Consider the following 23274-nt stretch of genomic DNA (forward strand, 5'->3'; position numbering starts at 1 on the left):
TTCTCAACTTTAAATTACAGCAAAAAATACTGCAGTTTTACAATGAACTTTCCACTGAACATCCCTGCGTGCGAACTTCGTTTTCATTTCAGGTGTATGGCAACACCAACTTTTCGCTAAATTATAGAACTTTAACATTAAATTACTTAAAAACTATAAGCCTCCGGCAGGTTCTGTTTTCAGTTTTAAGATGGGGATACACCCCTCTATCACCCCCTTTTTACCGTTTTTTCCAAAGCGATAGGCATTATACTAAATTCTAGCCAAAATTCTTCTTTTAAAATTAAAGTAACAAACATTAAAGTTACTTTGATTTTAAATCTTAATTTGGTTGTATTTGTTTGAAAATATAAATTGAATAAATTTTCGTTTATCAAGGGAACATAAAAATGCACAGGCAAATGCCTTGCAAAATGCCGTCGGCATTCGTCAATTTGATTTCATACAGAAACCAAAAACTGAGCAGAGCCAATGTACTTGTACATAATTCACTGTAATCAGCTCTGTTAAAAACTTCCCCGCCTTCGAGTTGAGCGAGGTGAAATAGTGTTCGCGGTTTCACTTCATTTTTGACAATTCACACTATTCGTAGCACGTGAGAATTCTCTACATTTAACGTTCTCTGGCTTTTGTTATTTACGAATGAGGCAAATAAGCAAAAAACTAATCAAAGAGTGAACCACATGAAATGAAATGGAAGAGTGAATGAATTTGCTTTCAACTTATTTCATGCTGTAAAGGACATCTTTGTATTACGAGTAGAAATTTATTGATTTATAATATATCAATTTATCCATTACGCCAAAAAGCTCTTTTGAAGCAGAAACATCAGGTGCAATAACAGGAATTTCACTGTTAAACCATATCTGTATTACCAAATTAATTTCCATCACTGTCTTAACATCAGCCGTCATTTCGTAGTTTGACAAATCAATTTTCATTTAATCCCGCCATTTACATGCGCCAATACATCGATTCGATTTGCTTGGTGCCATTTAAATATTGAATGTGGAATCAATGTAGAGCCCACATGGGGAAACGGGGTAAAATCAAACAGAAATTTGACAGATGTTAAGACACAATTAATGAAAGGTGTGTATGTAGGCTACATACCTATGTTGAAGTGATACATTTTACATGGATCGCAATGCAACCCAGCTTCGATGAAAAAAACTTGCAATATATTCGTCGCATACGTTTTCAAAATAGCAACAACTGAAGTGAACACAAGCAGATGTGAAAGAATATTTCTCATTGTAAAAAACCTTTCAAGTGTAAGTTTTTTGCACTCGTGGAATTTGGTAGATTATTCTTAGTTGTGCATAAAATATCAATAAAATGATGTGAAAATTTTGAGATAATTATGCTGGCGAAATAGACAAACTTGAGCCTCAATATACCTATGCTAAATACACGAGATACAGAAAAACCGAAAACCGAACTTAGCGGTCAGCGGAATTCGCACAAGAGTAGCAAGAAGTCAACCAGGCGAAGATGTGCGAAATGTGCAGAATAATTTCCGCAGATATATGGATTTAAGGCGCTGTGAGATAGCGAAGCGTTGTGATTTCTGTTGATCGGAAACTCGGTTTGTCATGAATAGTGCCACACCGAGAAAACCAGAATCAACAACAATCGCACCAAGGACAAATATAAAACCAGCTCCACTGCCGTCACAGTCGTCGCCGCCATCGTTGGTAGCCGCTTCAAACAGCGTCACGAAAGTCAGTGAAACTTCCAAATTATTTTGTACTACTTCCGGAAATAGTAAACCCAACGCGGAACGACCAACGCCACCACCAAGAACTGCGAAATCAGCAAAAGCCTTGAAACTTGCATCTGCTGCGGCGTCGGCTAGACAAACGCTAATGTAAGTTAATATGTCTCGAATTGTGAAACTTCTTAATATCATAAAAAAATTAAAATAATTCGGCATGTCTGTTGCATTAACATCTGAACTTCGGCCTCATTCGGTACAAAATATAAGTAGTTACTACATTAATTTTCTTTCTGTTTTTATAACGCTTGCATGCGATTTTGCTATTAAATAAGCCTAGGCTATTATATGACATACATGTGCACGCACATACATATATGTATGTAGGTACATAGTTTATCCGATTAAACTTCAGAAGTAAGCCGAAACGAATTCCACCTGTATAGTTTATTTACTAAAGTAATATTTGCTCATCTCAAAAAAAGTACGTGCCTTGATTTCCTTATTCACTCATTCATGTATTTGCCTGGTGTAGTGATAATGTTCCCTAACAGCTTCGCGTATTGTATTTGATATTTTTCGAGGAAGCCTATAAAATAATTAAACTGAAATTAGATCGAATAAAAACAATAATAAAGTCAACCAAAAATTAGCTTGTGCGAATGTTTTTTCTCGCGCTTTCATTTTTGTGTCACTTTTCTAGTGTGCTCTCTACAAAATTGCCATTTCCCATTTAGTCGCTCAGGTGCCTTTGTTCCATTCACATACAAACTGATTTCGCTCTACCCTGCACTACCGAACTGTAGTTGCTGGCGTCAGATAGAGCAGATGACTTCAGCATTGGATCACCTTTGGTCCATACACATTGGCTACATTCGAGTGCCTTATTCATTTTAGCAGAGTAAATTGAACGAGAGATTTGTAAATAAGACTCATAATTAAATCAATTAAATGAATGAAGTGATAGCAATTGAACTATTGTGGCCAATAATAAAAACAAAACTACACATTCAGCCATTGGAGATCCTCGGGAAAACACATACACATAGAGTGCAAAACAAAAAAAATGTATATTTGTATTTATTGATTTTCCACCACAAATCTACCCCATTTGTTTAACCTCATTTCGAATAGTTTGATTCTTGTTTTTGCATACTTAATTTCAAGCAAAGTTTTGTGTATGATAACGTTGTTGAACAGTTTTTAAAACGGTGCGGGGGTTACTGTCGTTTGTCACCAGTTCTTAAGCCGGTTCTATTTATCCATAATTAGCATAAATAACAAATTTTGTCACTGTGTTTTAAAACTTGAAAGTACTCAAACTGAATGATAAATTACTCTTTAATAAAAGGAAGTTGCTGAATTAGTGCGTGAAGATAGTCATTTGGTAGTGAACGTTTAGTGAAAGAGAAAAAAAGAAAAATAAATGCTTGCAAAAGTTGTTAAAAACTAGTTTCGCAATATTCTAAGTTTGTAAGTAATTCAAAACATGCGTTTAAATAAAGTTCACACAAACAAATTCCATGTTAATCTAATTACTTATCACCAGAAGTGCAAATGAATCGTTGATATACACACTGTTATCGCTGTTATACAGGGCAATTAATAACAAAAGTTAATCTCACGAATGGATTGCTCGAAATTGTTCGATTGTTCGCTTAACATCGGACGTTAAATCCATGCCTTCAATTTCTGACCACACAAAATGTGTTATCACAACGCCGTAAATCGAAACGGCGTTCTCAGCAATACCGCTCCAAAAATCGCACAAACTCACTCTCCCAGATGCTTTTTAAACAAGTCGCCGAGATATAAATGTACTTGGTCAGAAATATGCTTTTGATTTCTTGTCAATAAATCTTTCTATCAAGATTTCCAGCGGAGAGCAGTCACTGTTAAAATAACATATGATTACACAAAAAAAAAAAAAATTATGGGCTGCCCTGTATAGGCACTTAAAGCTATTCTAGCAGAAATGAGTGAGTTTGTAGATTAGCAACATATTTTCGACGGTTATAGAGACCAAAGTAAGGCCATGTTAAAGTTGCAAATGGGTGTGATTATTGAAGTATTATATTAAGATTTCCATTGTTGTAGCAGCAGATCATAAACGGTTTAGTTTTTTAATCTATTCATTAAACCCACGAAAAGCTCGTTATATCAATGAAATTGTAATGTTGTTGTAGCAGCATAAAAATTCCTTGACTGGATATAAATCCGGGTCGTTACGGTAATGTAGAAGCGCCTGTAGTGGGAACGAAAAATTGTAATTCACCGATTTGCTCAGGTCAACAGTTATTGGTCGTGTAAAATCCTAATCATTTCGGTACGTAGTACCAGCTGTCGTGTGAATGAGAACGCACTTTGAGAACGCCGGAGTGATAGTTGGTTTTCTTGAGTTAGGTGGTAGTTGACGAGGTGGGATCGGTCGTTGTTGTAGCAGCTTACTAAAGTGCGATGTAGTCAGCGGTCGTCTTCGTCTAACTCATTCAACAGTAGACCCAGAAAACGTGCTGTTTCTACAGGTTGGGTCTAGAGGGAGAGATGTCTTAGGTGAGTAGGTTTGATAGGGCATGTGAATAGGTGATTAGTGTTATTGTTGTTGTAGCAGCAATACAAGCCCTGTCAGTGTAGTGTATATATCACCGGTCGTCTTCGTCTAACACATCTAAAGGAAGGCCCAGGAAACCTGATTTTCCGACCGGTTGGGTCCAGAGGGAAAGGTGTGCTAGATGAGTGGGTTTTGAGAGGAATGTGAATAGGTGGTTAGTGTCGTCTGGTGTATCTTCACATGCTGGACATATGCTGGGTATGTTGGGATCGATGTGGGTAAGGACGCAATTGGGCCAAAGTTATGGGGGTCTCGCGAGGCAGCTGAAGCTCTTCGTCTGCAATAGGTGGTGGTAGGACTCCGATAACAACATTCAGGGGTCCTGAGTTAAGGAAGGTGGTAAGAGTCTCCTGATAAATGTGGTTTAGTGTTTGTATGTATACTCTGCCTGTGCCTATGTATACCTGCCATAATATTATAGTTGAAGAGATGCCTCCTGACGTGCCTGGGAGCTGTCTCAGGCGCTAGCAAATGTCTGCAGAGGTGATATCTTCTGTAGGACCCTGAAAAAAAACTGCTTGCGGAGCATATTGTTGTGCTCCTTAACTGGGAGCATTAATGCCTCGTTTTGTAGGTGTTGCAGTTATGGCATCAAGACATCCGTAACTGTCCTGATTGCAGTCAGTAGTTTGGCATGTTTGTTCACTGCGAATCACTGGTGCCAGGTGATCAGACAGGCGCAACATAATTTGGGCGGGTATTTCGTATTTCAAGATAAAATCTGGAGTGGAGAATAAATGCCTAGTCTAGCCACCACCCTGATGGGGTTAATGATCTCTAAGAATTATATCTGAAAAAGTAATCCAACATGCATGTATTCACAAGATAAATACGTAAACTTCGATTATTTATCCTGGAACAGGACAAAAAAAGGCCAGACTCGGGTGCCCAACCGAAGGTTTCAAAAAAGGTGTCCAGTGTACGCGTTCTTCTACCCGAAATTATTACCGGTCAAGGGCTGTTACGGCTGCAGCATTCTACAAAATCTGTATCGCATCACTGTATCCAGCGAAGCAAATGTAGGAACGTGAAAACAAAATGAAAATAATGGAATGATTATTAGTATTTTTTGGCTCGTTACTGTAAACTGCTCATTATCTGTCCTCCTAGTCAGAGCTTCGATAAGAACATCCAAATCCATACATGCTTGCAAACATACCAGTAAAAAATTATTGCCATTACATTTTATGACCAAGCGACCCATTGTTATATATGTACTTAGAAACCTATGTGCATACAAGCCCTTGAATTTCTGCAAGGTTTGGACATAAGATTTAGTATAACCGTGTTGTTGGTCGCATCGATACTTTCTGCTCAATTGTGAAATTCGCGAATTCGTTTAGTTAACTGCATTCAATAGTCATCAATTTATTTAGACATGGCTCAACGAGTCGAATATGTAGTAATTTGGTAAAAATCCATTGCACTCATTAAATATTGATTTCATAAATTGCATTAATCTAAGTTCCTGCATATATGTACATATATGTATATGTATTTACAATATACTTATCGTATCTACTAATCAGCCCTTTGTGTTAATTGCTTGTGAATGCCTACGTTTTTTGACATGTACGAGTACCTTTACATTCTACTAGTAATTGAGATTGTATTTTAAATATTTATAATTTTAAATTTATTACTTTTGTTTTTATTTTATTTTTGCTTTTATGGTAAATTCTTGTAGGATAAAAAATATTGAAAACTTATCAAGTCATGCGAACGGCGACAACAAAGATGAAGAAGAGGAAGAAAAAGAAATTTGTTGTGGTCCCAACAGGTAGGTGTATTGTTGCATTTGGTCGAAACGCACCTACTTTGCTCTTCCGCTGTATTGAAATCACAAATGTATGTTTATTTAAAGTTAAATTACAGTTGCCGTAATTAATATTAATTTCAAACTCAAAGCACAATTTTCTAAAAATAACTTTTGATAAGCGACTCCCCCCTTCATTTGTTGCATACTCGGAAATTTTGCATGCACTGTTTTCAATTAAATGTTTTGCACTGTTTTTTCCAATCCAAACTCGTTTTCAACCTACTTGAATGATTCGTATTATTATTCGCAGGAGAGATTCCATCACCGAGGACATTGGAGCAGAACAGGTTATTAAACTTAAATCCATCAAAGAGGGCAGCGAAGAGAACAAATCTATTTATACCAACGCCACTAAAATAGAAGCAGCTGAAACAAATTCAACTTCAAACAATAAACCCGAAACTGTCTGTGGTGATTCAAATTTGTCACCCGCACTCGCACCCGCTACACAAGAAGTGAATCTTGAACGGGCAGCTGCGCATGAAGAAACAGCCGCCCTCATTGATCTCAATAATTCCACAGAGGATATTGTTAAAACCTCATCAGCTACATCTGGGCCGGTTGAACGCCAACTCAGCGAAGTTGAAAATACTGAATTAGATAATCGGGACTCGGCAGCCGTAGCTACAGCGGACGACTTGTCCACAAAGACGCCTAATTCTGGTGATAGTCCGCTTAGTCGAAACAACTCCATTGGTTTGGGAAAGAGGAAACTATCGAAAACACCATCGTTTTCAAAAATATCCAGTAGCCTGCAAAGCTCGCTGGGAGCGCTTAGTGGCAGTCGCCCTGATGAGGTGAGTTTAGTCAGCTTCTGTAATTCGTTGCCCTTAGTGTTGTCCAAAGCGTTCGCGTGTGTGCTGAGTGAGTAGAGTGAATTGGAGTGTGCACAATTCCAAAGCATTTACGAGAAAGCCAACTGTAATACATTTGGATTCGATTGTTAAGAAAAAAGCACTAACGTCACTGACAAAATGGGTTTGGTCATGAGTTTAATGCTAATGTCTGCCGTTCGCAAAAAGTTAGCGTATCAGCCTGAGCAGGTAAAATTAAACAGACTTTGTTGTTTTTAATTTAAGGTTACCTTCTTATTTGCGCTTTCAATTAACCTGCTTGAAAGCTAACGACAAAAGTATCCCAACGATGATTGTATTTACATGCATATTTACACAACTACCGGCATTAATCTAATTTCGAGCTTTCAATGCCAAGCGAACACAAAAAGAAGATGTAAAAGTTAAAAGAAAATTCACGCCTTGAAATTTTATGTGCTCCAAAAGTGTACAAGAGAAAAATATTATTCATTTCTATGTGAAACATTAGTTTGGGGTAAAAGAAATCCATTATTTTCTCGGTAGTTGACTGCAGTGATCGATTAAAGAATTTAAAGTTTGTTCTCGTTATCAAGGTTACATTTCGCACTAAAAATTTCGTTTGCTCTTTTTTTGTTTCTTCCATTCAGTTGAGAGGTACAGGGTGTTAACAATGGAGGTTAACAAAGAGAAAATTCGTACATTTGACAGTTTTTCTTTGATAGGCGTAAAGGCGAAAATGCAAGCCAGGCAGCTGAAATTGAGCCGATACTGTAACAGCTAATTACGTGCAATTTTGGTTTCGTCGATTCCATTTGGGCATTTTTTATGTTAACCCTTCATTGGGCACCCGAGTCAGACTAGACCTTTCGACTTTGGACGTAAATTTGACATATTTCTAATATAGCTAACGATATGGCCTTCCAGGTACCTTCCTAAAATTTAATTTTCTATCGAGTTATGGATATAACTGTCGAAGGTTCTAAACATGTTACGCAAAAATAATGGATTTCTTTTTCCCTAAACTTTCTGAAATATTCTGAAGAGCGAAAGCCAAATAATCATTGAGCTAGAATCATAAACGAATAGCTAAGCGACTTCCGCAATCAGTACTTGCTGATTATCACACCGCTATTGAAAAGCTCTTTTTAGATCTGAGTGTGGCTAAGCATTTGCATGCGATGTTTACAAATGCTAGAGCTTTAATTGATAATAACTGTTTGTTTACTTTTGCTACTCTGCATTACATTTTGCTTACGTTCGTTTCGAACAATAACAACTAAACGTTGGCGTAAGTTTTAAAGCACACCAGTTTTTACGATTTCTGAGTGATCTCTAGTTTAATGTACATACAAACATACACACAAACACACGTACTTTCGTATGTATAAATATGGTAGCTATTTGTGTTGGGGGGAATTTTAAAACTCCACAGGTGTAAATGAGTTCCGTCTATATGCCTACAATTTATAACCAACCAGGCTTTTGCCAAATGTGTCGTTAGCGCATGAGCTTATCAACTCTTGCATTGGCAATGATAACTGCCAGCTATCAGCAAACGTTTTCTTTCTATCGTCGGGCTCGAGCAATTGCCTGCAGTTTAGATTTACCAGTGCGATTGATGTTGTGCCAACATATGGTTGCGCGTTTGAGTTTTAGTTGCTACGTTTTCTTTTTTGTTGGTGTGTTTAGCAAAATAATATAAAAATGTGTGTTTCTAAACGTAGCTAAAGGAGTTGGACTGTAAAAAATAGCGGATAAATTTCCCATCTGCTAGCGTGTTGTGAGTCATTGCTATAAAACAAGTATTTATGTGGCTAGTTACCTATACATACACGTACTTATACATATATACATACATACTAACTCTGACGAAGTTCTTGAGAAATTATTGTAAGGTCTTAAATATTTCATGTTCCAACGTTTAAATGTAATGATAGCCACAGGTAATTTATAATTATGCAACCTTTTCGCCTTCCTTTACTTTTTTCTCGTTCTTTTTATTTGCGGTAATGGTTTTTTTTTTAATTTTTGATTGATCGTCTACAATCTTTTTAACGTCGCTTACCAAGTCAAGTATGCTTTGATTAAATAAATAATGGGCGCGTGCACTTCTGTTAGGTGTTTGGCCGTGCTCCTGCTGCTGTTTGTGGCGTGCGTCTTGATGTTGTTCCACAAATGGAGGGACCTACATTTTTAATCCGATTCTGCACGGCAAATGGTTTTTTATGCAGAGCTTTTTCATGGTAGGAATATACTTGGCGGTTTGCCATTTCCTGCCGCGGGGCGACTGCTTTTAGAAACAACTTTTTTATCATGGACGGAGATTCGAACCTACGTTCTCCGAATTCCGAATGGTAGTCTCGCACCAAGCCATTCGGCAACAGCGATCGCTGATTACTTTGATTGGTGATTTCATTAATAAACATCGTTTCAAACAGATAACGTAAAGCCTTCTCTTCTATTAAACTAAAAGTATAAACAATATAAAAAGTGCGTGTAGCGTAGTACACATAACAGAAGTGAAACTTTCAAGGCAGACAAAGTAAAAGGGAGAGACCCGAGAGAGAATGAGAGAGAGAGAGAGAGAGAGAGAGAGAGAGAGAGAGAGAATATATATCTAAATAAATTCACAACATTTGCAGAGTATACAAATAGACAAATTTTACAAAAAACGGAGAAGGGTCGACCGGTATAGGTAAACGCCGAACACAAACCGTATCAACAACGCGCACTACTCCGAGCGTTTATCACCCGCTCAAACGCAGCGATTCCAGGACCGCAGCAACGGCACAAATTACCGCAAGGCAATACCAATAAATCCGACGCCGGAATAGATAACACTTTATAGTACGCACAAGCACTAGCCAGGAAACGGAAATATGCGCCAAAAAGTAGGCACAAAAAAAAAAGCCAAATATTGGGCCCAAAAAACGCCCCAAACAGTAGGCACCAAAAATATATTTCCTACAGGTTTGCACAAGCACCAAAAAGTAGGCAGTGTTATTTCTCACTAGAAATTAGCAACCACAAGGAAAAACTCAGAAAAAATAGCCTAAAGTGTATCTAAGATATATATAAGGTATAGCTCTCTCTTGCTTTAGATTAAAACGAGCCTCTACGTTATATCTTTTTTCTCTCTCGCGAAACGAAAATGGTCAAAACGTTGAATGGCCTTGAAATTTTACTCTCCATTCTCGCTCGTCCATCGACGCCTAAGAAGTTTCACTTCAAAAAGACTTCTCACAATCTTTCACTTATTTATGGCATCATAAATTTGGAGTCGCAGTATTATTTCACTAATAGCAAAGCACCTATGGCGGCATTTCTTCAGAATACAATTTCACCATACCCACCTGCCCTAGACGAGGTTGCAAACATACATATGCGTATATGTATTATGTATACTCGTACAACTCTAAGCTAAAGCAAATCTATGCGTAAACCAATTACAAAATTGTTCATGGTTGCTTTCTTTTCAGGATACTATCAGCAAATCGAGCGATACCTCGGGCGAGTTAGTGCGTGGTGTGGTTCAGGATCCAACTGCTTCTGACAAGCCAAAGAGTGGCTCACGACTATCGGAGCGCGCTAAAAAGAAATCCTGGTACAATGTAATTTACCCGAATTATAAATCACGTGCGGAGGATTTCAAGAAGCTATTCAAGGAAGTGCCGAGCGACGAGCGTCTAATTGTTGGTAAGCGAATATCGAATTTTTAATGATTTATTATCATTTACTTTTTGATCAACAATTGCAGATTACTCGTGCGCTCTACAGCGTGACATTCTTGTACAGGGGCGTTTATACGTGTCACAGAACTATGTTTGTTTCCATGCCAATATCTTCCGCTGGGAGACCTATTTAACTATTCGTTGGAAGGATGTCACCTCGATAACAAAGGAGAAAACCGCACTTGTTATACCCAATGCCATTTCGATTTGTACAACTAAAGAGAAGTACTTCTTCGCCACATTCACAACACGGGACAAAGCGTTTTTAATGCTCTTTCGAGTATGGCAAAATACGTTAATGAACAAGCAAATGCTGCCGCAAGAAATATGGCAATGGGTGCATAATTGTTATGGCGATGAACTCGGTTTAACCACAGATGATGAAGATTATATAGATCCGACCAGCGTAACAGCGGAGAGCGAAGGTGATATTGATTTCGGATCAGCCTTAGAAGACACAAATTCGATTGTTAGCTCCACATTCGGCAGCAACTACAGCACAGCCAATTCAATACCAATCGCCAACAATAGCGGCGGCAATAGCTCTAGCACAAGTAGTGGCGGCGGTGGTAAGCCCAGAACGAAATCATACTTTTTCGGTTCGAATAAATCGGTTGTGAACTTTTCGAACACAGCCTCAACCAGCGGTTCCGATAATAAAACAAGTGATAATAACAGCGCTGAACGCGAGCCAAAGTGCATCATGAATGCAAAAGAATTGACACTGACATCGGTGAAGCCGGAAGAAGAAGCGGGCAAGTGCAAGGTAAACAGTTCTGCCAATGAAAGTGGTAGTGGTGGGGTTAGTGGCTCCAGTAGAGAAACAAAAAGTTCAACTCTTAAAGCATCTTCGCATGACATGAAACGCAAAGTGAATAAAAGCACGCGAGAACGTGATGAGGCGGCCAGCAATAATCAAACAAATCTGCCCACAGACGTCTCCGTTTCGAGTGATTCGGAGGATAATAAAGCACCGTAAGTTTTTCTACTTCGACTCTGTAAATGGCCAACTGATATTTGGTTCTCATGCGTTTCTGTTACAGATTTGTTGCGACTGCTGAATGCACATCAGCCCATGAAGGCCGTCAATTAGTTCACACAATACTTCCCATCAATGTAGATACGTTGTTCAACATGCTCTTCTCCAAGTCTAAGTTCTTGGTGGAGTTCCATGCTATGCGCAAAACTGAAAATATGTCTTTCGGCGAATGGCTAACTAACGAGGAGGGTAAGAAGACGCGCGCGCTTGGCTTGACCGTGCAGTTATTAGCTTCCGTTGGTCCAAAAGTGTCCAAGGTATAAATGTCCATTGAGTTTGTCGCTGGGGAGAGATGTTGGAGCTCTTCAACTCTGCCTTTTGTGCGACGCAAATCCATAGATTAATTCACTCCAACTAATATTTCAAAGTGTATTAATGTACCCTAACTTTACAGGTGACTGAGACGCAAGAAATGCGGGAATGTAGCAAACCAGGCGAACTGTATTCCATAGACGTAATTAGTGTTAATGCTGGAATTCCATATGCTGATAGTTTTAGTGTTTTATTGCATTACTGTTTAGTAAGGTAAGTGTTGGGGCATAATCTGAAAGAGTGATTTTCTCAATACAACACTCATTTGATTTCTGCAGAACCGTTGATGACCATACAATGCTGTCTGTGCACGCTCAAATTAAATTCAAAAAGTCCATTTGGGGTGTCGTCAAAGGTTTTATAGAGAAAAATACTTGGGCTGGCATGGAAGAATACTTTGGCGCAATGCTGCAAGCTTTACAAAGTGAAACCTGCATTCCACCCTCCAAGGCAAAAGGACGTCGCCCACGCCGGGGTAAGCACAACAAACACACAGTCACGAATGCTAATGCCACTATCCTCGACAAAAATGATCAATGTTCGTATAATTCACGTACGGTTTCCACTATTGATACCACAACTTTTTTTGTCACTACCATTACCACTGCCACTGCCACTGCTACTACTACTATCGCTTCCTATCCAACTGCAAATCTCACGTTCAACACAAAGTTCTCTAGCATTGCTAACACCACCACCACTAATAATTGTAAGCGAGAAGGTGACAGCTCTCATCATCATCATCACCACCACCACCACCTCCATTATATTAATTGTGTTGAAAGCGTTGATAATAACAATCAACAGGTGCAGCACTTCGGTAACCATCATAACGGTAACAATCAACTCGTGCACGCCTATCAGCACCATCGAGACCCTCGTCTTGATGGCCATATGTGTCAACTGAAAAAGCAACAACAACATAGCGCACTTGACAAAGTTTTGCAATTGCGTGGGGAAAATGTGAAGTCAAATAGAAATGAAGGTATACTGAAGTGCGCCCAGTAGATAACCACAATTACCATAACCATCATCCGCTGCATGCTGAGTAGTGTTGATTGCCAATGATTATATCCCACACCGCATTACACATACGTTGTTAATTCAAGTTACCAACCGCCAAAAGTACGCAGACAAATCAATTCGGTTGTACAAATTTTCGATTATTCGCATATTCCCAAATGTTTGGCGTGATGAATGTAGAGAAAAATTTGATACAACTCATCTTATGTTCCTGCAAAAAACAAATACTTAATAATTTTGAGTTATTGTGATGTGCAGGGGTGCTTGCCTAAATTATAATTTTTATTTTTTATTATTTCTGCTTTTCTTTACTATTTTTATTTTTTGCTTATTTTTATTTTTTTATTACTATTTTTTGGTTATTATTATTTTTAAATTTTTTATAATTTTTTTATTTTAAGTTAAAAAATATTTTTTTTATTAAATTTTTATTATTTTTTTATATCTTTTTTTATTCATATTTTTAATTACTTTTTTTCTATTTTAATTTTGTTTATTTTTTTATTTTGATTTTTTTGTTTTTTTTTTGTAATTTTTATTATTGAAAATTTTTTTTTTGGTTTTAATTATTTAACATTTTAATTATTTTTATTTATTTTAAATATTTTTATTTATTTGTATTATTTATATTTATTTTTATTTATTTTTTTATTTATTTATTTATTTATTTTATATTTTTTTATTATTGTTTTTTTGCCGTTTTTATCATTAGCCCAATACAACGTTTTCAAAATTTCGAAAGCAGTCCGCAAATAGTTATTACTTCATGGGGTTTAGCGCCGTCTCCCACACCTCACTGAATTGACGCAACATCCATACATTTGCATATACGTACATTCATCATATCGAACTTTTTCACACTTATGCATGGATGTTTATTTAGTTTTATCCACTGTCCGTTTCTGATCATTTCCGTTTCTCTCTTCTCCGCAGGTACTACGGCCCAAGTGCGTCCCACGGAGGATGTACCGGAAATACAAACCAAAACAGAACCCGTTGAAGTTGCAATGACCACCAGCCGTCGTCACGTGCAACGCCTGCCAGTTGCCGTAACACAACAGCCCTCAATCGATGCCGAGCCGCAAAACAAACACAAATGGCTGTCGGCGTTGGTCATTGGTTTGCTGTGCTTTTTGATCGGCTTGAATGTGATACTTTTACTAAAGCTTTGGACGTTGGAGGAGCGCATTGATGACGATATAATCAATCGAGCGCGTTTGCCTAATTTAGCCACATTGAAGTAAGTCTAACGATTCAGTTTGATGCATTAAAAAAAATTATTTCCGCTTTGCTATTAATGCAGAGAGCTGCCCAATTCGAACGAAGAGTGGATGGAGCTATTGCGCCAGCAGGAAATCCTACATGAAACGGAGTTAAAGAAATGGCACAAAGTACTGCAAACTGCCATTGAATTGTTAAAAAAGGTGAGCGTTGTGTGCGAATTTATTTACAAAAACGACAAGCTAACACAACAAATCGAACAAATTGACGGGGAGCTATAGATTTAATATCTTGCTACAATGGAATGGTCATTACTCCCACTGCTGTGGAAATGAACTGCACATTAATAAATTGCATCTTTTTATATAAAAATTTTCAAAACTAAAACATTGCGCAATGAACATTTTGTATTTTAAAAGCAGAACAAAGCAGTGAATGTCGCTGTCGTCAATTGCTGAGCTTCGAAGAAATTTTCATTAAAGCAATTTGTGAAAAAATGTAAATGAAATAATGAAAATCCTTTAAAAACGCATTGATATAAAACAAAACTCAAAGGCTTGCCGTTATTCAGCAAATACTGGAGATCTGATTATTTCTGACTGTTATTCTAATATTTAATAATTGAAAAGATTCCTTTTTTTTTATTTGTTTTTGTAAGAATAATGATTTATTTTAAGCATGTAAGCTCTGAAAAGTGCACGAATTTAAGTTCCATGAAGTTCTTAGAATATTAGCAATTGCATGATTATTGTGTGAATATCTCATAAACTTAAGAAACAAAAGCACCGCAAAGTTCGTCAAATGTTTTCTATTAAAAATTAATTTCCAGCTAGTTTTATACTGATGGATTGTGTAGCTGTTTGCATGTTTCTTTGTATGTATGCATGTATGAGCATGTGCTCTTGTGCGGGACTCAGACGCAGCGTTAAATTGAATTTAGGTAGGTAGGTTAGATGGCAAGAGCACGACGGGTGCACTACAAGTAGCACTAGAATGCCGTTCGATATCATATTGTAGACCACTTCTTGTGAAAAATTACAAAACTTAAAGGAAGAAAAAATCCATCATCTATAGCCATCCAGTGCTGTTGATGTAGTGGAAGAGCGAAAAGGGATCTAGGCTGGAGAACTGCCTCAGGCTTTCCCCAAAAGGCACACTAAGGAAGCTCAAGTGCGGGGTCCGCAGCACTTTAAGCATCCTGCTTCCGTCGTACTGAGACCAAAGTGTTGGAACTCCATCTCACTTGCGCTTTTTTAAGTGTTAAACCCGCGAAATTTGAGTGAATTTAAACAGAATTTACCAATTCCAGTTTGGCAACGTCGCCCATAGTTTACATCTTTTTACATTTGTCTTCCGTATAATTTATTAAAATGGGAGAAAGAGTTGGACGGTACGGACACCGGTGATAGGTTTGTTCTGTATGTAATTTAAAATTTTGTTTCAACTTCTAATAAAAAATTGGCCAATTTAGTTAACCTGCTAAAATCAAGGGCGCGAATGATTTCTTTAAAGTTTGTGATATCTCGAAGGACATTGTAACCTTCTTTAATGCCAACAAGGAATCTGTAGTGAATCGTTTGATGTGCATAATTATAATGCAAAAATAATAAAAATCGGTTGTAAACCAACAAAACTGTCAAATGCCGAGTGAGCCGGAACACCTCCCAACCCGTTGTTGCTTTGAGCTCACCATAACTTTCCGTAAAATTGCTATAACTCGCTCAATTTTGCCCCGATAAGCCTGAAATTTCGGCAGATCGTTGCAAAAGCGTTAGGCTTTCTACACATGCAAGAATTATTAAAATCGGTTGTAAACCAACAAAACTGTCAACGTTGGCTGAGATTATTATTTGTAGCATTTAAACGATAGAGATATTCTGTGTCATAGAAGTAGCCAGTGAGTAGTCTATTTATATTTTTTATATCTCTGGAACTCATCTTGAGTTTGTGAAACCATTTTTTTTTTGGGTTTGTTTGTGAAGATTTGTGCGAAAGGATTGGTTCGAGTGGTTCGATTAGTTCGAAAGATTTTATACCAATTGTTTTGAATTTGGCTTTGGATGCTTCCAGAACTTCGTCAATTGTTAGCTAAGGGTTTATAATATTATTTCCATTTATGGCTTTTTGACTTATTTGACTAGAAAGTTGGCTCTTTCGTGTCCGTAAATTGTTTCTATGATTAGGTGACGGTGTGGTAATCTGCTTCGTGAAAAAGTTTGTGAATTTCATTTATACAGAAAGAACGGTTATTTTAGAGCTGTTTACTTCTTTAACCATTTTGACTAAACTAAAGTTTCACCAAACCTAGAAGATTAATTAAATTTTATGTGTAGAGAATACAGAAGCCAGTGTTTCTATGGTCATTTAGGATGGCATTATATCGGGCGTTTTTTTTAGCTGCATGACAGCTGAGAATGGCAAACTGTGTTGACCTTCTGCTCAGTTAGATTTGCCAACTCATTATGAATTGTTTAATGCCAAATTGTTGAAATTTATTTTGAAAAAATATATGTAAATAAATCTGCTCGCGAAGTTCACAGAGCACTGGCGGCAGCATCGTCCCTTATTGCTTTCGTAATGTGGAAGAAGCTGCCGTTACGGTGAATGGCGAATGCTATCGAGCCATGCTGACGAAATTTTTGTTTCCAAAAATTAATCAGCTAAACATCATCCGCTTAGCAATCGATTTAGTGCAACATTTAAGCCACCATTGACGCCATACGGCCACATTTATTGGAAAAAGTAATCAAAAATTGGACTGATGGAATGGATCATGCAACTAGTAACCATGGCGGACATATGCCGGATGTTACATTAAAAAAATAAATGCCATGAAATTGTAAACCAGATTATAATAACAAAAAAAAAATGCATTCCATTAATATTTTTGCTTTGTATGAAAATAATTCAGCTGTGTGATAAATCGCAAAAATTGTCGTCTGTCAGGTTAAAATTTAAATGGGCCTTAACCACGCCATCTGTCTATCAGAAAAAAAGTCTAGGGCTAAGTTTGCATGGCGTAGTAAAAAAAGGTGATGCTAGTAAAGTGGTGTTTGTTGTAACTTTGTGTCATGATCCTACCACGACTAATTCTTCTACATTTCAAAATATGTTTCTTCCATCAAAAACTCTTTTCGAAATAGCAAACTAACTAATTTTGCCAAATGTATGGTTTATTTTGTTTTATTATATTTTCGGAACTTTTTTTTTCAACCACCCTCACTTCAATCGTATTGTGAATGCTTAGTTAGAAAAAATTAACAAATTGTAGGTTCTGTAGAATTTGTTTTAATTATGTAACACAACTAAACGAAAATGCACACAAATTTAAAGTAGTATTAAACAAATTGTACGAAAGGCCCTGAATCGCACGAAAAGCTGCCTAATAGAGCTGCCGAAAAAAGTGAGGTTAAGTTACGGATATCACTCTATAGCCATCACACTATGCTACATGTGTACAGATACATTCATATAAACTGGTCTAAACTAAAACTGTACCTATTTGTACTTAATTCATTTTCACCGTAAACTCATTCATTCTGATGGCTTATTAAAAATAATTTTGCTTTTTGTTTTTCATTTAGTTGGCATTTAATTAAAATTATATACGTGTAGTACATGTGTCAATTGACCAAGTGGACCCAGCACTAATTAAAGTAAAAAAAAATTTTAATTTTTTTTGCGTATCATTTCAGACTGAACGAACGTTGGCCGCTCTCATGTTTCGGTAAAGTCTTCCCAACAAAAGAGAAATGACAAATATACACAATTTTACAATAGATAGAACTCGAACTCAAACACATGAACTCACATACGCGTACATGCATATGCACATATATATTTGTAGCAAAAATTGCACAGCGATTTCAAAATAGCAAACGAATTTTGCGGTCACTTATTGCAAAGCAGCCGTTCCTTCAGTCGTACGTTTTGTTGTATGTCGTTGTTTTTAGAAATAAAGTCACAAGCAGTTCTTTAGTTTGTTCAGCACAAGTTTGTTAAGTTCTTGGCATAAATTAAGAAATAAAAACATTTCCATAATTTCTCTAAACATTTATTAGTCCCGCTGCTCTGCGCACGCTTTGCTTTGATTTCAGTTAAAATTCGCTTATAATTTTCTATAAAGATAAAGTGCAATTTGTTGTTTAGATTTTTGTTAAAAAATGTATATTAATCAAATCTATTCGTTATTAATTATGCCGATGTGTATATTGAATGATTCGATCCGAAAATGTATTTACGTGCTAAGCAAATATGAGCCTGAGCTTAAGGTATTATTGTGACGCATTGCAGCCCGTTTTTGATAATCGTGAGTTTTGTAATTTACAAGGAAAAATTTGAAATATTTCAATATTTCGCAAACCGCCGCTTAACCGATTGCGCAGGCAAGTGTAACAAATGATTTGTGTTTTTGTTTTAAAAAGTTCGCCAAAGTTTCTCCGACACTAATACAGAACAAGAAAAAACGCCCTCAGAGCAGCTTATTTGTTAGCATTTGTCTTACTTTAAGTACACACACATATATATTTTGTAAGCAAGATTTTGGACATTTTATGCATTATTTAAAATAAATAATCCGAATTATAATAATAAGCGAAAATTGGAAATGCATGCGTTTTGGAGTTATTTGTTTTTTTTTTAATTCGTTAGTTAACTAATTTTATAAGTTGAATAATTTGAATATTATGGAATAAAACAGGCTAAAGGTTTTGCACTGAAAAAATCATCCTTAAAGTATGCTACACGCGATTCAGAACAAAGCCAGAGTTAGCTTGTTCCGCTTTTATACTTTCGGGAAGCTCATCCCGGCTTTTGTGGTACTAAGGCCATTTAAACTCAGTTTAACTGGATAGTTCATTATATTGAAGAGTTAAAAACCTGGCCATAAAAAAATATGTCAGCGCAGAGTAAACTGTGTGAGTGTTTTGTAAGTGAAAGCTCATTACTAGTATTTTTTGTAAACTGAAAGTATCTCATAAATATGTAACATTGTGAATAGATTTGCATAAACACAAAAAAGAGAAAAAAAAAATAACACAGTTTCGTACGTTTGCCATTAGTTGAGATTGAATTGTGTTTAACGTTAAGTTAGTGTTATAAATATGAACTTGACTGTAATTACAATAGCAACGCAATATTATTTGGCAAAGCTGAGCTAGTTACATACATTTGCATGCTATATATGTAAGTAAATCTATAAGTAAATGAGTTGGCTAATCAGCAATTATGTTGCATTAGCAACACTTTAAGTGTATTAAGTACGCAGATTTAAAATTTATACAAATCAAAAATAATTGAATTAAATTACGTAAAATTACAAATAAATGCAAAAATATACCTAAATTATACAAATAAAACAACTGTATTCATCATTTCGAGGAAAGCAAATAAAAAATTGCAATACAACATCAACATTAGTTTTTCGACGTCGTGCCCACGCACATAGCTATCTATTTTTCTATGAGCCACGTGGCATATAACATTTTTGTGGACACAATACTAGGTGCTAGACGTTGCTATTTCATTAGATTATTTTAAGAAAAATATGTACAGGTTTCGGTACTCGAAGTGTAACCAATTAAAAAGGTCATAAATTTAGTTTGGAAAATTACTTTTATTCAATTCAAAGTAAAAAATATGTGAAAATAATACAAAATTAAGAATCAGTTTACTTGACCATATGACCACATTTTGCCTTGACTATGGCCTTGAGACGGTCCAGAAACGAATCGCAAGCTGCCCGAATGTGATTTGGAGGTATTTTGGCCCATTCGCGGACAATGGCTTGGCCTAGTGGCCAATCGATGACTCAAATTTTCGTATGAGTGGTCGGTCAAATAAACCTTATTAGTCCGGGAGCCAGTTGTCGATTTTGGAATGCGTTTTTATACCGTTAAATTCTTGACTATACTTGTGATTTAGCTTTCATGATTAACGAAAGTGAACGTCAGCTGGCGCACCCGCGGTGGGTGTGATTGTGGGAGGGTACGAAACGTGTCGAAAAAAAATTTCTACCAACTCATTTTATACCGGCTAAAATTTTTTTCATGTATTCTTGATATTTAGTAGAATAAAAAAAATAGGCAGCTGCGCCGTAGAGGGGAAAAATACGTCAGCTGAACGCAATGATACATTCTTGCTTCGGCTGACGGTCTTCCCACCGCTATAAACGCAGCTGACCATAATTATTATATTTTCATATGTGTCCAAAATTATAAATTAAATTATATAAATTTACTTTTTAATTTATTTTACAAGTTCGCCTGTTCAGCTGACGTATCGGCATGTCTAAAACAAAACCAAAAAAAAATCCAAAATAAATAATAAAAATAAAACAATTCCTATGGAAATATCACACACTTCTTTAAAGAAAGTCAGTGTGAAGCTGAAGTTAGGTTAGGTTGAAGCGGTTGTCCACTATGGGACACACTCAGGCTGTAAGCCAATTGTGATGCCGCGTGGGAAACTTGGCCTCATCTCTCCTAAAGCCAGTGCGTACTTTTCAAAAATTTTAGAAGATCCCTGATTTCCACAGTACGCAGAGAGATATTCCAAGTCATTAAAAAATTGGCTACCTAAAATAGTAAATCTAAGTCTGGAATGCCATAGGAGATGCGGGATTATCTCTTCCTCTACCTCATCTAGTAAGCTTCTGCAGAAGTCATGTGCTTCCACGCCCATCCTCTGGGCGTGTCTGCCTATTAGGAGGTGCCCCGTTATAATGGAAATCAGTGCCCTAAGACTGTGGGTATTTCGGCTTAGCAGGGATTCTGTGCATTTATCAATGAGAGTCGACCACAATTGTTGCTCAATATTAGGTAAAACGAAATTTATAACTTCAAAATATTAAGTAAAATCTTTTCGATAAATTGACTGAAAGTGTTTCACTATTTTCACTAAACACAAACTTTCTTTTCTTTGCTGCATAATTTTGTAGAAATTTTTCTTCTTAATAGCATAATTATTCGCCCCTTTTTTAAGGTACTTAAAACAAAAATATGTGAACGGCTCATGGATCGACTTTAAACTAGCAAGACGCTGCAGTAAATTTTGTTTAAGTTCCGTTAGATGAATGTTCTAAATGCACCCATAAGTGAGCAGTGACGATCAACGCTCCACAAACCTTTAGAAAAATGTACAGTTTTTGAAATTTACACAAAACACGTCCAAGAAGCTGAAAAGTAACATTTCTTCGGAGCCTTATTCTGGAACGCGCTCTGGTTCGTTTTTAAATGTGTTTGTGTTGGTTTCAGTAATAAGTGCCTAAATGTATGCAATGCATTTCTTTCAGGTCACATCGACATTTCCTTGCAGTAAATCGAATTAGATTAGAATTAACTCAAATTTAGTGGCTTGGGGAAGGGTACTGGTTTCCGATTTTACAAGGCAATGTGCTAAGGAGCGAAAAATGGCATTCTCTGCAAGACTTGGGCACTTGTTCTTAATTGGTGCCGCTTTGGACTCTCATTTAGGTTAGGTTATAATGGTTGCCCAGAAAGTGGTCCCACTTGGACAAAGAATTTTAGGTCATCCCTTGTGATACGATGGCAAGGGCAAAAGAGTACGCCCACGAGATTTGTGGGCTGAGATTTTGACATCCTCAGAATATCTCTCGAACGCCTGCGATAAACACGTGGCCAGAAGGATTTTGCGACCTTAGAAGTTTGTGTGAGGGCTTCATTTGGGCTTCTTGATGTGAAGGTATGTATATGTATGTATGTAGATGGTCTAGTATATATTTATAACTTTTGCGTTGGGTACGTGAAATCGTAGACAAGTGAAATCGTACGAAAAATTAGACTTGCCAAGTAAATTGGATACCAAGAATCCAAGAATGATTTTCAACGCTAATTAAATTAAAAGTTTACCTACATATACATATATTTATTTAGGTGCGTGCAAACAGGAGTCGGAAATAAGTAAGTGAGGAAGTAAGATGAAGAAATTGAATCAGTTCAAATAATAAAGGAAAAGTGGAAGGAAGCAACGGTATACGGGGGAACGATGAAAATTATCTGAACACTTTTGTTTAGCACTGTAAGTATTTCTGGTACTAAATGAATGTGAAACATTCATATGCATGTATGTATGTACATATATAATATATGTAAATAATCTTTGATCCGCGTAAAATTGTGAATTGAGAAGTTGAAATAATTAATAGATTTTGCTTTTTTGCGAAAATGTTTTTTATTGGTATGCAAATAATGCTGAAGAACTGCCCATTCAGATATATGTATGTGCACACCTACATACAGGATATGGAATGTTCAAAATATTGTCGACGCACAAATCGTTTTCGCAATACACACACGCACACACAAAAATGAAAAATCTAAAATTTGTGCAAGTTGTCGTTGTCGTTCTACGCACGCACCAAACAACACATATCAGTGGAAGGCGTACGTATCAAAAACAATAATATCAGAGCGCGCATGGTTTCCAAATTTCAAGTTCAACAAGTGCGCCAACAGCAGATACATGCACATGTACATATGTGTGTATGGAGCAACAACAACACTGGCCATGAAAGTAGCCAGCAACCTGCGACGCACCGAGACAGCAAATCTTATCAGAGCGTTGCAAAAAGAAGCACAAAAGAGCAAAGCAAAGCAAAATTTAGACTTTTAGAAAAAAACAGTTGAAAAATAAAAAAGTGCGTGCACGCAAAACAACAACGAAACACGTCATCTATATAAGTATGTACACGCACACATACATACAGGCATACTATATATTTGAGTTTTGGTCGTCGTCAAACGAACGGTACTGAAGCCCCACCACCGGCGACCACAGAGCTGTTCACACACAAGAAGTATCATACACAGGCACAGAGACAGCTGAGTTGGCTGAACAGCTGCTGTTCAAGAGCGTCGACTGTTTGGTGGCCGCTGCCCGTCCAAAGAACCTAGCAGTCGGAGAGCCAAAGAGTTGCAGAGCGCCAGCCGTAGGTTGGGAGCGCACGTGTATAGCTGTGTGTAGGCGT

At 36.9% G+C, this 23274-nt stretch overlaps 1 protein-coding gene across 5 annotated transcripts; it reads left to right on the plus strand.

Annotated features, from left to right (window-relative positions):
• Positions 1-1176: 1176 nt before the first annotated feature.
• On the plus strand, positions 1177-19648 carry LOC128865336 (protein Aster-B). Of its 5 annotated transcripts, XM_054105550.1 has the most exons (12): positions 1177-1870; positions 6016-6108; positions 6398-6944; positions 10442-10658; positions 10720-11262; positions 11329-11668; positions 11737-11989; positions 12127-12257; positions 12323-12582; positions 14001-14307; positions 14371-14491; positions 17984-19648. In XM_054105550.1, exons 1-12 carry the CDS (start codon positions 1596-1598, stop codon positions 18017-18019), a joined length of 3123 nt encoding a protein of 1040 aa, XP_053961525.1. In that variant the 5' UTR covers positions 1177-1595; the 3' UTR covers positions 18020-19648. The 5 variants fall into 5 exon arrangements, with proteins under 5 accessions (XP_053961525.1, XP_053961522.1, XP_053961526.1 ...); XM_054105547.1 differs by having other exon boundaries at positions 10720-11668; XM_054105552.1 differs by lacking the exon at positions 1177-1870 and adding an exon at positions 2480-2785 and having other exon boundaries at positions 10720-11668.
• Positions 19649-23274: the final 3626 nt, after the last annotated feature.

This window comes from Anastrepha ludens, chromosome 5, assembly GCF_028408465.1.
Source record: "Anastrepha ludens isolate Willacy chromosome 5, idAnaLude1.1, whole genome shotgun sequence".
NCBI classification, from domain to species: domain Eukaryota; kingdom Metazoa; phylum Arthropoda; class Insecta; order Diptera; family Tephritidae; genus Anastrepha; species Anastrepha ludens.

What these genes read in the sequence shown, in the direction of transcription:
- LOC128865336 (XM_054105547.1), top strand. Translation starts at nt 1,596, where the DNA reads ATGAATAGTGCCACACCGAGAAAACCAGAATCAACAACAATCGCACCA. An exon ending in GTGGCAGTCGCCCTGATGAG is followed by an intron (nt 6,945 to 10,441) that starts GTGAGTTTAGTC and finishes CTTTCTTTTCAG; the next exon opens with GATACTATCAGCAAATCGAG. An exon ending in TTGCATTACTGTTTAGTAAG is followed by an intron (nt 12,258 to 12,322) that starts GTAAGTGTTGGG and finishes TGATTTCTGCAG; the next exon opens with AACCGTTGATGACCATACAA.